This window comes from Rutilus rutilus, assembly GCF_951802725.1.
Source record: "Rutilus rutilus genome assembly, chromosome: 16".
Lineage (NCBI taxonomy): Eukaryota > Metazoa > Chordata > Actinopteri > Cypriniformes > Leuciscidae > Rutilus > Rutilus rutilus.
Window position 1 is genome coordinate 25716818 of NC_140224.1, and position 14322 is coordinate 25731139.

General features: G+C 40.1%; 1 protein-coding gene across 3 annotated transcripts in view; it reads left to right on the plus strand.

Annotated features, from left to right (window-relative positions):
• cacna1g (calcium channel, voltage-dependent, T type, alpha 1G subunit) overlaps positions 1-8175 on the plus strand; it is a 143086-nt gene extending 134911 nt beyond the window's left edge. For 2 of the 3 annotated variants that reach the window (XM_084434385.1, XM_084434383.1), the window contains 3 exons: positions 1027-1216; positions 1300-1469; positions 5749-8175. In XM_084434385.1, coding sequence (XP_084290511.1) covers positions 1027-1216; positions 1300-1469; positions 5749-6618 — 1230 coding nt within the window. In that variant the 3' untranslated portion in view covers positions 6619-8175. The remainder of the gene's footprint in view (positions 1-1026; positions 1217-1299; positions 1470-5748) is intronic. The other variant, XM_084434384.1, reaches the window with a different exon arrangement.
• The last annotated feature ends 6147 nt before the right edge of the window (positions 8176-14322 follow it).

Consider the following 14322-nt stretch of genomic DNA (forward strand, 5'->3'; position numbering starts at 1 on the left):
AGTAGTATTACTTGGCTGTCAATCTGCTCATTTCCCGTCTGGGTTCTGCAGCTATGTCCCTATTCTTCTTCCAACACGTCTAAAGGCCATTTCTGAACCTCTTCTCCATTTTTTTTAGATGTCCCTGTTTCCATCCTCAATTTATCTGTCTCCATATTTACCCGTGTCTCTCTTGATTTTATCTTTGTCTTATTTTTTTGTGTATTAAAAGTGAAGTTTCTCCCTAGTACCATGCTTCTTGAAAGAATATAGGAGTGTGGTATGGGGTTGGCTTCTGCTGTCTGCCAGCTACAGTAGTTCAGGCTCTGGGCACAGCTTTCAAGGGAGAAGGCTGATGGTTTCTGTCACCTCGTAATTGAATTCATATTTATTGTTTCAGAACTATGCCCATAGAACCATAAATAATTTATACATAGCATTTCTCAGATGAGGGAGATTTAGATCTAGCATGTTCTCATTTCTCTGTCGTATTTATGTGGATGAAAAACGGCAGAAAAATATGCACTGAGAATATGCATAACTCCTCAATGCCTATACCATGAAGCATCATCAAAAATGTCCACCATTAATGTTAATGGGTGTGCAATTGTGTCCCACAAAGACTGACAGTAAACAGTGGAAGAGTAACAGTTTTTTCATAACAATGTGAACAGCACAAATCACATGGAATCTGATCTTTTCGGTTCTGATTTGAGCCACTTCCATATGTGGTCCTAAATCAGATACAGGCAATTGCAAATGTTCATGTCTGTTTGAACTAATACTTTAAGTCATCTGTAATTTGAATATGTACGTATTCGTATGACAAAATATGAATTCATGCAACATCACCATTTCTTGATCAGTCTTCTCCCTTTGTCTAGTGCGCAGTGATGTTTGCCTTTCATTGTATGCTAACCAGTCCAGCCTCTATGTATTAGGTACAATGTGTTTGCGTGTGCGTCCATGTGTTCATAAGGGCCCCTGATGCTCCAAACACAAGTACCAGCACTCACCTTGACTTGCAACTCTTTTAATGTGCCTCAGACTACAGCTCCACCAGATCCTCTAGAGCCCCAGCAGCCAGACGAGCCAACGGATGAGCACCTGTTGTATGTGAAGAAGACCTCAGTGGGCCGCACACATTCTCTGCCCAATGACAGCTACATGTTCCAGCCGCTGCAGCCCAACTCGAACCACAGTACCCACACAACCTCAACTCACCTAGCTCAGACAGGTGCACTGCAATATATTTCTGAATTTGTTTTACATATGGTTGTTAATGCGTATGTCAATAATATCAAATGTCTCCTCGCATAGGTTCTACAGGCTCTGTCCAATCTCAAACAGAAGAACCCACCCAGCACTTGACTGTGCCCACCGATCTGTTCAGACCGATCAGTCCTCATAGCCTATCAGACTCAGAGAGCATCCCACGTATCCCCCCGCCTCGCCGGGCACACACTCTCTCACGCACCCTACGCAGACAGGTGACCTCAGGTCTATTACTTCTGATTGTGTCGTACTTACAGAGTATGTTCTATTAGCTATTAGTTTTGTTTATTACACATAGTAGCTCTGTTCCAAAACATAATGAGCTGCTGGTTTAAAAAAAAAAAATTATGAAAGAAGTCTCTTATAGCTCACCAAGGCTACATTTATTTTTATCAACAATACAGTAAAACCAGTAATGTGAAGTTTATTACAATTTACAATAACTGTTTTCTATTTTAATCTATTTTAAAATGTAATTTATTCCTGTTTTGCTTCAGCAATCATTCTAATTGATTTGCTGTTCAAGAAACATTATTATCAATTATTCTTATTATTATCAACATTTAAAGATATCTTTGCTGCTTAATATTTGTGTGGAAACTATGATTTTTCTATAGTATTTGATGAATAGAAAGTTCAAAGGAACAGCATTTATTTTCAATAGAATTCTTTTGTAACATTATAAATGTCTTAATTTAATGCGTCCTTGCTAAATACAAGTATTCATTTAGTGCTCTTCATACAAAACACGTGAGATACATGATCTAATAAGCTTACAAATACATAGCACACACTTTTTAATTAGACCATTTTTACGTATGCCAACAATTTTTTATGTATACTTTTAAATATTGACTGAAATATTTATTTGTATTTTTTATAATCAGCATTCCCCTTGCTTCATTTTGTAGTAGCCTAACTGAACTGAAAGAACAGTGAATGCTTCTGTTAGTAAAAAAAAAAAAGATTAGGGGTTCATTTGAGATGGTTTATTTTCCGAGTTGGGACAACTTCGGGTAAAACCAAAGGCAGTGCTCATTACTGTTACTGTTTACCCAGCTGTCTAATCACAGTGGAGGAAGGGCGGGACAAATACCGCACTGACCAACCGCCACATCGTGCTTGCACAACGGCAACAGACGACGACAACAAGCACAACAACAGAGCACAATCGTTTAAAGGGATAGTTCACTTTGAAATTAATTTTTGATATGTTTTAGCTTACCTCAAGGGCATCCAAGATGTAGGTGTCTTTGTTTCCGCAGTAGTTTCAATTTTGATATTTTTAGGTCAAACCGTTCTTGTCTGTCAGTCATATAATGCAGGTCTGTGGTCACTGTCTCAAAACACAAGCACAGAGTCCAAATTAAAACAATTCCCCATCGTCCAAATGAAACAATTCCCCATCATAAGTACACATTGATGGCCTAAGACACGAAACGAGCGGTTTGTGTGAGAAAACGAACAGTATTTATATCGTTGTTATCTCTTGAACACAGCACACGTCCAAATGATCTGACGGCGCGGGCGGGTATAGATATACACATAGATGTCGCCTTGGCTACTGCAGTTCATTGGAACGAAACCGTAGCCAAGCGACATCTAGTGTATATATCTATACCCGCCCGCTGGCGGGTATAGATGTATACACTAGATGTCGCCTTCGCTACTGCAGTTCATTGGAACGAAACCGTAGCCAAGGCAACATCTATTTATATATCTATACCCGCCCGTGCCGTCAGATCATTTGGACGTGTGCTGTTTTCAAGAGATAACAACGATATAAATACTGTTCGTTTTCTCACACAAACCGCTCGTTTCGTGTCTTAGGCCATCAATGTGTACTTATGATGGGGAATTGTTTCATTTGGACGTGGGGAATTGTTTTAATTTGGACTCTGTGCTTGTGTTTTGAGCCAGTGACCATAGACCTGCATTATATGACTGACAGACAAGAACGGTTTGACCTAAAAATATCAAAATTGAAACTACTGCGGAAACAAAGACACCTACATCTTGGATGCCCTTGAGGTAAGCTAAAACATATCAAAAATTAATTTCAAAGTGAACTATCCCTTTAAAGCAAGAGCAAACACTTTACGTTGATAACAAACTAAGTTACAAAATAACTAAATATTTAAGTTGGAATAACCTACATTTCGGGAACGACATATGTCTCCTTAAAATAAGCAGCTCGCTAGGTTTTGTAACAGAACAATTTTCTCTCTGTCTTCTTTCATAATGCATAATATCCCTTGTCTTGCTTTATTGATTGTGATTGGAGACTTATGGCGAATGTGACTGGTATGAAGTCTGAAACCTCTGCACTGTTGATCTCTCCCTCTGGCTAGTATATTTCTTCTTTTAATCCTTCCTGCATTCTCTCCTTTTTTTTTTTTTCTGCTGCTTTTTGGCCTGCATACCCTCTAATGTGACTTACTCCGAGCAGCTCAGCATGGTCCAACCCAAGCCTGACCCCGAGCTGCTCCTGAGACACAGATACTCCTGTTTCTGAGAGAGCTTGAATGGGCTGCTTGAATCAGCTGGCCTCCAGCACCCTCCCCACAGATCCTTGAACTCCGTCTCCTACTCTGTCCCACTTTATCCTACCACACCCCTTAAATCCCGTTCCTCCAGCCCGACGCATTTCACCATGGCTACTGTAAAGGCCAAAAATGCAGGGTAAAGATCAAGGGGAATTAAATTGGACTAATGTCTCATACGCACGTAGTTTTACTAATGTAAAAACAATTTCCTGCCACTAGGTGGCAGCATAGTGTCATACAAGTTTCAACACAGAACAAGGACACTCATGGCTTGGTCTCTTACTCCATGTTGGCTTACTTTCCAAATTTGACATGGTTCCTCTTGATCTTTTGCCCCTCCAAAAAAGCCCACCTATCTCTCTCCTACTGGGCCGGTGTCTCTCTCGGGCTTCCTCGATTAAGAGAAATAGACAGATTATGGGGAGTTCTGAGAGAGAGTGACCCCAGGAAGAGACATGGGTCTTGTGGTCTGTTGCAGTTGCCCAGTGGCTCAGAGTGCAGTCTGCCAAACAGTGCCTGTAGTTTTGCCCTAGGGTAAATGTTGCTCTGCCCTAGTTAAAACAATACACCTATTGCTAACTTTTCTCTGAAAGTGCAATTGATATTGTAAGTTTTCACCTATGTGACTTCACCCAGAGCAGTAGCATGTACAGTACTGCTACTCAGGCAGTGTAGTTTAGTCAGTTTAGTACATGGGGAGTAGCTACTTAGTTCATGTCAAAGATTAGACATGAAGATACAAAGCAAAAGGGAGACAAATATTGATTTGCCCATTTCTCCAGTATACTGCAGACTTTCTGATTTGGTTGAAAGTACACAGTACACATTTCCTATCAGTAAATGCAATAAAAAGAACCAGGGGCGGTTCTAGGGGAGGTATTTGGGGCTTATCCCAAACCTCTTTGGATGCATGAGTCATCATATGATTAAATATTAAAATTTTAAACTTTAAACTATATGTTGAAATGTTATGAAGTAAATTTTTAAATATTACTGGAGATAAAAATAAGAAGGTCTCATCTGCAAGCATGCATAAGATTTTTACCTTCAGGCTTTCTGTAGCTCTGTGTATAGGTTGACAGTTGTGTCATGATTGTCACTTGTCATTGCAACTGTTTCAACTGTGTTTATAAGAAAACCTACTGTTTAAAAGAACGCTTTGAGGGGAAAATAGTTGATTTACTAAAGTTTGTGAAGTTTATGGCCTTGTTTGTGGTCTTTTTAAAACAGTTTCTAAGAGCTGCAAGTTTCAGGCTCAAGCACAAATGTATATTACGTTTGTCTGTGAAATAGTTGGTGCTTATTGCATCTGGATGGAGTGCAACTCTGACCAAAAAGTCAATAGATCCTGTAGTTTCTTCATAATGTCTGATTTATAGAGCAGATGAGAATGACCTGACATTAAAACTCAAAGTAATAAAAAAAAAATTCACCCTGGAAGCCCATCCCTAGGACTGCCCATGAGACAGAAAGTACTAAGAATGTTGTTGGACTAAGAATGTTACTTCAGAATGTGTAACTACTATTGAGCAAGTTGTATTGAACTTTTAGCACAATTTAAACACTATTTTTGTCGGTTAAAGGTTCAGTGTGTGGGCGGGATGATTTAGTGGTGAGTTACTTCATTTGATACTTTCAAGTTTGATACAGACTTTTAAAAAAGAAGTCGGCTACCTCTGATTGGGGCTACAGATGCATTCAAAATGGACGCCTTGAGGCGATTTTTCTATTTTTCTAATTTCAGCTCTAATCCTTTGAAACAGAGCGCTTGTGGAGTGCAATGCTAATGGTGAACTCCACTCTAATTCCACGGCTCCCCTCCCCTTCCACTGGCTTTTACACCCCTGACATCTCATACTAACCAGTCTCCCTCTCACCTGTTCATGTCCTAATCCCTAATGTTACCCCCTACCTTCCCCTCACCTCCTCCCGTCCCTGCTCTCCTCAGGTTGCAGTGAGTGCTGACTCTCAGGAGACTCTATACACAGAGGGAGGGGAAAACAAGGGTCCCCTGGGACTTAGGGAACTGTCGGACACCCCTGTCAACCTTCCACCTCAGCAGCAGCAGCTCCAGCCTTCGCTCTTTCTGGTCCCTGCCACACCAGGCGCCTCCCCGAAACCATCCCGACCTAGCGTCCACACACAGCACAACCCCTACGTCCAGTACGTGTTCTCCAGTCGTTCCCACTCGCCGGCCCTACCGCCGCCGCCGCCGCCACCAGCTGCCGGGAAGCAGGAGGAAACAGACTCTGTGGATCAGGAAGTATCCCGAATTATCCGTGCGGGGCTCGTAGGGAGGAGCGATGATGGAGTCGGAGGAGGGACGGGAGATCAAGGTGCAAAACGTCAGCTTAAAAAGTACCACAGCGTTGACACTCAGGGGCAGCGAGCTCTGCTGTTACCAAGGCCCTTGTCCTGGCTCGACGACCCGCGCCGGCACTCCATCGAGGTGTGCTCGTCCGTGGAAAGCAGTCCCCAGCGCAGTTCGATCTCCTCCGGCTTCGTCTCGCGAGCTGACAGCCTCCAGCAGCAGTCCTCTCCACGCCCCCGCAAGAAGAAGATGAGTCCCCCGTGCATCTCCGAGGATCCGCCCGAGGGTCGAGAGCTTCCGGGAGGCTTTCACCCTGCTCTGGTGATGGTACCGCCCCCCTTGCCAAGCCGGGACACTTTCCTGAGGAGGCGCGCTCCCTCCAGTGACTCCAAAGACTCATTTGATTTGGGTGGAGGAGGAGATGGGCTGCCTCAAGAGGGCATCCCAAACTCCAAGCTATTGACTCTGCCTAGTTTCTCTTTTGAGAAAACAAGCTCCGAGCACTGAACACTGACTCGCACGATCACGCACACACATGCGCACACGACACACGATGCACTCCGTGTATCCGTGATGGTGATAGTAATAGTAATAATATCTTAGAGAGTAATAATGCTAAATACAACAATGGTGAATACTTCAAGATCATGAGGAATAGTTCCTATACCTTGTATTTTTTTTCTCTACTGCCAAAAGAACACAAAAGGAAGTTGCGCTGAGGATTAAACAAGCTAATAACGGGACTCTCTCTCCTCAAAGACCTCATGACCTCCTCGTGGAGGTCTGTGCAGAGCCCGGGGGAGAGCGTCCCCTTCTGGCCGTTGTGAAGACTTCACAGCACTGTATTGCTGAAATCCCTAAAGGGCACTGATGAAGGTACAAAGCAATATGAACGTTTTAGAGACACTATTTTCTTAAATTATTGGGCCATAGTGTTTGTAAAGGATGTAGAATTTCTTTTCTTTTTTTCAATTTCGTTATAGGTTTATTTGTCTTTTTGTGATTTTTCTCTTTTTCTCAATGTTTAAATCGTTTGTTGTTTGCTTTATTTTTTCACCATAGGATATTTTTAGCTTTCCTGTTTTAACAAAGACAAAAAGAAAGAAAACATTTTTCAAAGTGCCAGGATCCATGTATTTGTAGGAATATTATTATTATTATTAATAATAATAATAATAATAATAATGATATAATATATCTCTTTAAAAAATAAAGCATTAAACAGCTCTTTGATTTTTAAACACAAGTATTAGACTGGTGTGCCTTGACTAAAGAACAAGTCTAGTGACACTGTCTGCAGAACAGATTGTGTGCTACTTTACTGACTTTCAGACAGAAGAGAACAAATACTTACACTAATTGAACTTATGAAGCAGAAAATCACTGCAAAACCTGGTGTCCAAAAACATCATCAGAATTTTAACCAGATTTCCAATGAAACGCCCAAAACACTTATCAGTCTTCGGATGAGTGTTTCATTTGAAATCTGATTTAAATTCTGCTGTTTTTGGACACCAGGTTGTTAATTAAATGTTATATTATCAGTAGCATTTACAAAATTTACAGTGCATGCAAAATTTGTGCGAAATATTTGATCTTGAGTTTCTAAAAGCTGTATGGTAGTGGTTTTCAACCTTTGACTCCAAGACTCGCCCATTGTCAATATTGCATATATATTTTGTAGTGTTAATAGATTAAAATAAATTGATTTATTTTGTGATTATATAGGTCTCAAGAACTGTATGTTCTTTAATAAAAACAACAGTTGTTGAGAGGACAAATAATGTCCCATTTTGTTGGACAGATATGTCAATTTTTTACTTTGCACAGTAGGACCAGCAGAAAGAAATGCAGGACCAAATTGCTACATTGAGGTCGAGAGTGGACAAAAAGTAATCTATGAGAAAATGGGCAGTTTTGTTAAAAACAATGTTTTGTTAATTTATTAATAATCAGTAAGAAATACAGCTTTCATTTATCTGCTCTTAATGACACATTGTTATTTAGAATTTTTTTTTGTTTATCCTGCAGCCCCATTGGAACGTTGCCGAGGCCCTGCGGCTTCTTTGAGAACCACTACCTAAGTGACTATATTATAAGCAGTTATGTACACATTGTGTACATTACACAATGTGTACATAATCACAGTCACCCCTTATTCTTTACACTACACACGTGTGCTTGTTAAGGTATATTTAGATCTTCCATTTAAGCCTCTCTCAGAATCAAAAAGCATGATGATTGAAGCTTTTGTCAAGTGCACTGTGGGAGACTCACTGAAGCGATTGCCTTTCGACACGTCTGCAGGCCTCCTTTCAAAATTCAGAAAAGCTTGTGCTTCAAAGTCCAGTTCAGTAATATACCTCTATTTTGCTTCAAAGCCCTGGTCGCAGTCCAAATCTGTAGCTGCAGTTTGTACATGGCTTCGATGTGTTTGAACCTGTTTTTCTCATTGGACCAATTTTAGAACGATTTACCAGTTTAGCAATCTACATAAAATATAATCTCACTTGAATTATGCATGTACCAAATGCAATTTTTGTGTGTGTGTGTGTGAGAGGGATGCATCAGAATGGAGTTTATAATAATTGTAGAATGTGCAAAGCACCTACTGATGTTCTGTACAGCTCTTCATTGCACCAGACATCTGGTTACCATATAAACTATTTATTAGTGGTGTTTAATTCTACCTCTAGGATATCTTCAGCGTGGATCATTTTGATCAAGGTGATGCTAAAACAAAAGAATGCAAATGGAGATTGTCATGTGTTTGCTATAATATTTAATACTTTGTTACTTCAAACATTTGGCACATATCACAGTAAAAAATCTTATTTGACACTTAAAGAAGATGATGACGTTCCCACTCAGCTTTTCTATTAAACTGCAAAATCCAGGAAAACAGCTTGAGTGACCAGATGGAAAAGGAAAACATGAAGCTATTGGTAAACATCCTCACGAGGAAATGACAATTAACCTCCGCTGTTCTTCTAGGTATGCAGATCATTTTAGCGATTTGGCCTCTCCCTAGGTTCCCACTCCTGAAATAAAGCCTCAGAGCTGAGGACCCTTCGATATTTGAGCTCTCCATCCCTCCTTGCAGAAAATGAGTATTGGAAAATCTATGATAACTTCATTTACTCAACAGGCTGAATCAATTTGACTTACAAAACATGACGCAGTTCCCATTGAAGACTGTGATAAGATGGCCTGGCTGAAAATTGAACATTTGGGAAAACAACACCTCGAGAGAGATTTTGAGATGGGTTAAAAGCTCAAAGGCCTTGTTTACCAGCCAAAAAGTCATCAAGACACTTTGGGAGGTCCTCAGTGATTGGCCGAGTTGCTTTAGCGAGTGTGTGCTCATCAATGTTGCTCTGGCGCTCCGCTGAGCGAGAGCATGTGTTTCAGAAAGTCCGAAGAAATCCATTCATGACCTCCTCCAAATGATTGATAAGACAAGCCATATCACATGAGCATCAACACAAAAACATATATTATGGACAAAGTGTTTTAAAAGGCAGTAAGGTTTTAAAAGGCCTAATATCAATCTTCAGTGATTTTACATTCCATCAGTAAGAGCCGAGTGTAAAGGTTGAATTAGCAGAGCAATTGCACAGCTGTACATACATTTTTGCAATCCACACAACATAATGGGAGACATATCAGAGTTCAAAAGAGGACAAATTATTAGTGCTCGTCTCGCTGGCTGATCTGTGACCTTTGTGGTGTATCAAGAGCTATGGTATCATATATGGTGATAATGTTGGCAAACCACCAGGTACGACGGACCACATTCAACAGGAGTAACATGTATTGTTCTCTGAAGAGTCCACCTTCACTATCTTTCCCACATTTGTGGGAGTTACAGTGTGGAGAAGTCCCAAAGAGACTTAACACCCTTACTGTTTCTGCCCAGAGTGAAGCACAGGGGTGGATCAGTTTGAGCTGCAATATAGCATTCCCTACTCTACTTGATGGTTCATTATCCAACCCGTGAGTTTGTTTCATTGTTTACATTATTATCTGTGACTGTGAGAGAAAATCTTTTTCTTTGTTCATTTCGTGTTTCAGGTAAGTGAGTGGGAGGTTAGATAACAGAACTTGATAACTGTGTACAGCCACACACCACTTGAGTCCTGCTTTCCCACATGCAAATTATAAATGTACACCATATTTATTAAGCATTTTCTTGTCTTTGAGATCTTGAACCTGTAGGGGATCAGGTCATCTGAAATGATTCATTACAGGAAAAAAAAAATCTAATTGCACATTATGCTCACTCAAAAAGCACTTTAAAATATTCCATGAAGACAAAGTAATCACTTTTGGGATTAAGGTAGCCTTCACGTCATTCACTTTAAGAAATCCTTAATAATTTTGTTTTATATGGGTAATTTTATACAGAAAGAGCTTTTGAAAGAGGCCAACAGAAACATTCTGCACACCCTGGTAAGGCTTCTTCTCCTGATGTAACCTAAGATGATTGATGTCAAACAGTTGTCTGAAATCTAGGATGGCTATATATTTTTAAATGGTTGAAATCTGCTGAAGATTATTAGGGGCCAAGCACCGAAGGTGCGGAGGCACCTATTGTATCTGTTCCATTTCTTCTTATTATTATTCTTCCGCCATGGGAGTCTATGGCAGCCCATAGAACCGATTGCGGGAAAGTTGTTTTGGTTTGAAATTCTGATAGAGGACAGTCCCAACATTAAATACACCAATTTTTTCAGTCTTTCCCTCTAGCGCCACCACCTGTCCAAAATTTCACTTTTATTTTGCTAATAACTTTTGAACCGTAAGGCCAATCAACAAAATTATAAATATGGCCGCCATTTAGAATTTTCCGAAAAAGCTACTTTTTCGAACTCGTCCTAGACGGTTTGTCCGATTTGCACAAAAATTGAAACAGATCATCTTCAGGTAGTGCTGACAAACAGTTATGGAATTCAAATTGATTCGTCAAACCGTTTTCAATAAACGCACGAATAAATTTTACGTAGCGCAAGCAAAAACAGTCATAAGGCTGTATCTCCGCAACGGTTTATCGTATTCAGACCAAACTTGGTACATGTACTCACAAGCATGACCTGAGGCAACATGCTGCGTTTCGGCGCAGCGCCACCTACTGGTCCGGAGATATGAAAATGGCTATTTTTGCTTTTAACTTCTGAACGGTTTGTCCAAAAATCATAAAATTGGTCTCGTTAGATTCAGGGCAACATGGCGAGTCGAATGATATCCAATTTAACCATATCGGCCATTTTGACTGTCGGCCATTTTGAATTTTGTGTCTTAAAATGCTGTATTTTAACAACGCATGAACGGATTGTTACGAAACTTTGTATGGGTCATCAGCACGATGCCCTGAAGGAGCCTGAGAAGTTTCGAAACAGCGCCACCTAGTGGTGAATTTATTTTTTCAAATGCTTATAACTTTGGGTGTGGTCAACTTATTTTCACGAAACTCATCTCTTTAGACTCCTGAATCATTGCCAAGTCCTACGATACCAAACATGCTAGGTTTCGCCTTACGGTTTGTGTAGCGTTACATAGGTCGATACATAGGTCGATAGCTATTCAATCAATGCCCAAATGCAAAAATATTGATGTTTAGGGGTAGTAAATTCCAATCAAAGTCATGTTTCAGTCATTTTTTACGTGTTTTTTCATATAAATGTCTATTACTCCGAAGCGAATTGAGATAGTTTCACCAAAATCGATACACATATGTATGGGCTCACTCTGAGGACACATAAAAAAATGGTGCGACTCAGCCTCTTGGTGGCGCTATAATAGAACAAAACATGATATTCCCATTGACTTCTATACAGTTTTGTGAAGTAAAATGCTATACTAAACAAATGCATTGGTGTAATATTACGAAACTCAGAATGTGCCATCAGCACCATCCCCTGAAAGTACTCAAAATATTTTGAGACAGCGCCACCTATTGGTCAAAAGTTATTACAAAATTTAGAAAACTGATAATAACTTTTGAATAAATTGGCTTATTGTAATGCAACTGGTCTTAATAGATTCCTTGGGTCAAACCGAGAACATAGATACCAAGTTTACCTTATTTGGCCGAACTTCCTGTCCGCCATCTTGATTTTCATTCAAAACCTACTTTTTTTTTCCGTTCGTTTGTCCGATTTTCACCAAAATCGAATCGTATCATCTCCAGACCGTGCCGACTAAAAGTTATGGATTTCGTGTCGATTGACGAAACCGTTTTTGTATACTGCAGCAGCAAAGTAGCAAAGTTGAGGCATGATGCCAAAAGGACTATTCAGGCTTTATCTCTGCAATGCCTTGACATATTGACACCAAACTTTGTATGTCTTATTGTCACTTCACTCTGACCACATCACATCAGTTTTGTGACTGCGCCACCTATTGGTCAAAAGTGATAATCCATTAAATAATATTTTTAATTACTGTTTATATGATTTTTCAGGCATTTTGCCTAAAATCTTCTTTAAATGTCTTTAATTGCTGATTGCTGCAGTTGATCTGACACTTTCAGCAATGTTAGCATGTCTTGTCGTCTTATTCTGCTTGGCCCCGGTAATTGCTGCTTGCAGCTATATTTTTCCATGTTTTTGTTACCTACTTTGAATGAGTGGTCTGTATAATTTTGGGTTGACCACTGTAAAGCTTAATATGCTGTTCACGAATGTCGTAATTACTATAGCCTCGAGATGAAAACACGTGACGTTCTATTCGGAGTTGTTCAAGTCCTCTGACTGGGATTTATGCCTTTTTATGGCAACACTATCAAGACCTAAATTAATCTACAGCACTAGATTTAGCTAGGCCTACTTCCCAGACCCCTTTAGTGATTTTTTTTCCCCCCAATAAAGTGGCAAGCAACAGATCTAGTGACTGTAGGCCTACAACCCGATCTCACGGCCATTCGTATGAATTTTGAGGGGTGGCTAATTCGGCCACACATAACTTTTTGGATAAACCTTATCTAGTGTCCGAGTATCGCCGGGTACTCGGGGTCTTGCTTTCCCGCCCCACACACACCTCTCTCTGCATCTGCTCTGTTCAACAAGTGGCTGAGAGGAGCAGCGCTTTCAAGGCGGGCATACACTGTGCGATTTTCGTCCGATTTTGAGTCGAATTCTGACTCATGCGACTCTTTTTCGGCTCGGGCCGATTTTCAGCTTTGTCGTGCAGTGTTTGTGAAATGTACAGGGGGAAACGAGAGGCGATTAACCTCTCCAGACAGGCAATCGGATGGTCGGATGAATTGCCGGCATGTGTGTCGCATGTTTAGTTTATAAGTTTAACCATTTCATCTTTAATGCAGCAAGAAAGAAAACGAAAAGAGGGAGATCTTTAAGACATCTTTAAGTTCTGTAGATATCAAACTAGCTACAAATAGCTTACCTTCAGTTTGTGTTGCAAAATGGATAGGCCTAAACCATATTATGTCTTCCAAGCCACCTGTGATGTAGCCTCTTTTATTAATTTGTTAAATGCTCATGTTAAAGGGATAGTTCACTTTGAAATAAAATTTTGGTATGTTTTAGCTTACCTCAAGCCAGGGCATCCAAGATGTAGGTGTCTTTTTTTCCGCAGTAGTTTCAATTTTGATATTTTTAGGTCAAACCGTTCTTGTCTGTCAGTCATATAATGCAGGTCGATGGTCACTGTCTCAACCTGAAACTGTCTCAACCCGCCTTGGCTACTGCAGCCGTAGCCAAGCGACATCTAGTGTATACATCTATACCCGCCCGCGCCGTCAGATCATTTGGACGTGTGCTGTGTTCAAGAGATAACAACGATATAAATACTGTTCGTTTTCTCACACAAACCACTCGTTTCGTGTCTTATGCCATCAATGTGTACTTACGATGGGGAATTGTTTAATTTGGACGATGGGGAATTGTTTTAATTTGGACTCTGTGCTTGTGTTTTGAGACAGTGACCATCGACCTGCATTATATGACTGACAGACAAGAACGGTTTGACCTAAAAATATCAAAATTGAAACTACTGCGGAAACAAAGACACCTACATCTTGGATGCCCTTGAGGTAAGCTAAAACATATCAAAAATTAATTTCAAAGTGAACTATCCCTTTAAACAAGCTGTTTTTGAAATAAAGCTGTTTTTAATTTTCATTGATGACTGATTATTAATATGATTTATTGTAATCGACCTAAATGTTTTTAGACAATTTTCAATTAGGAG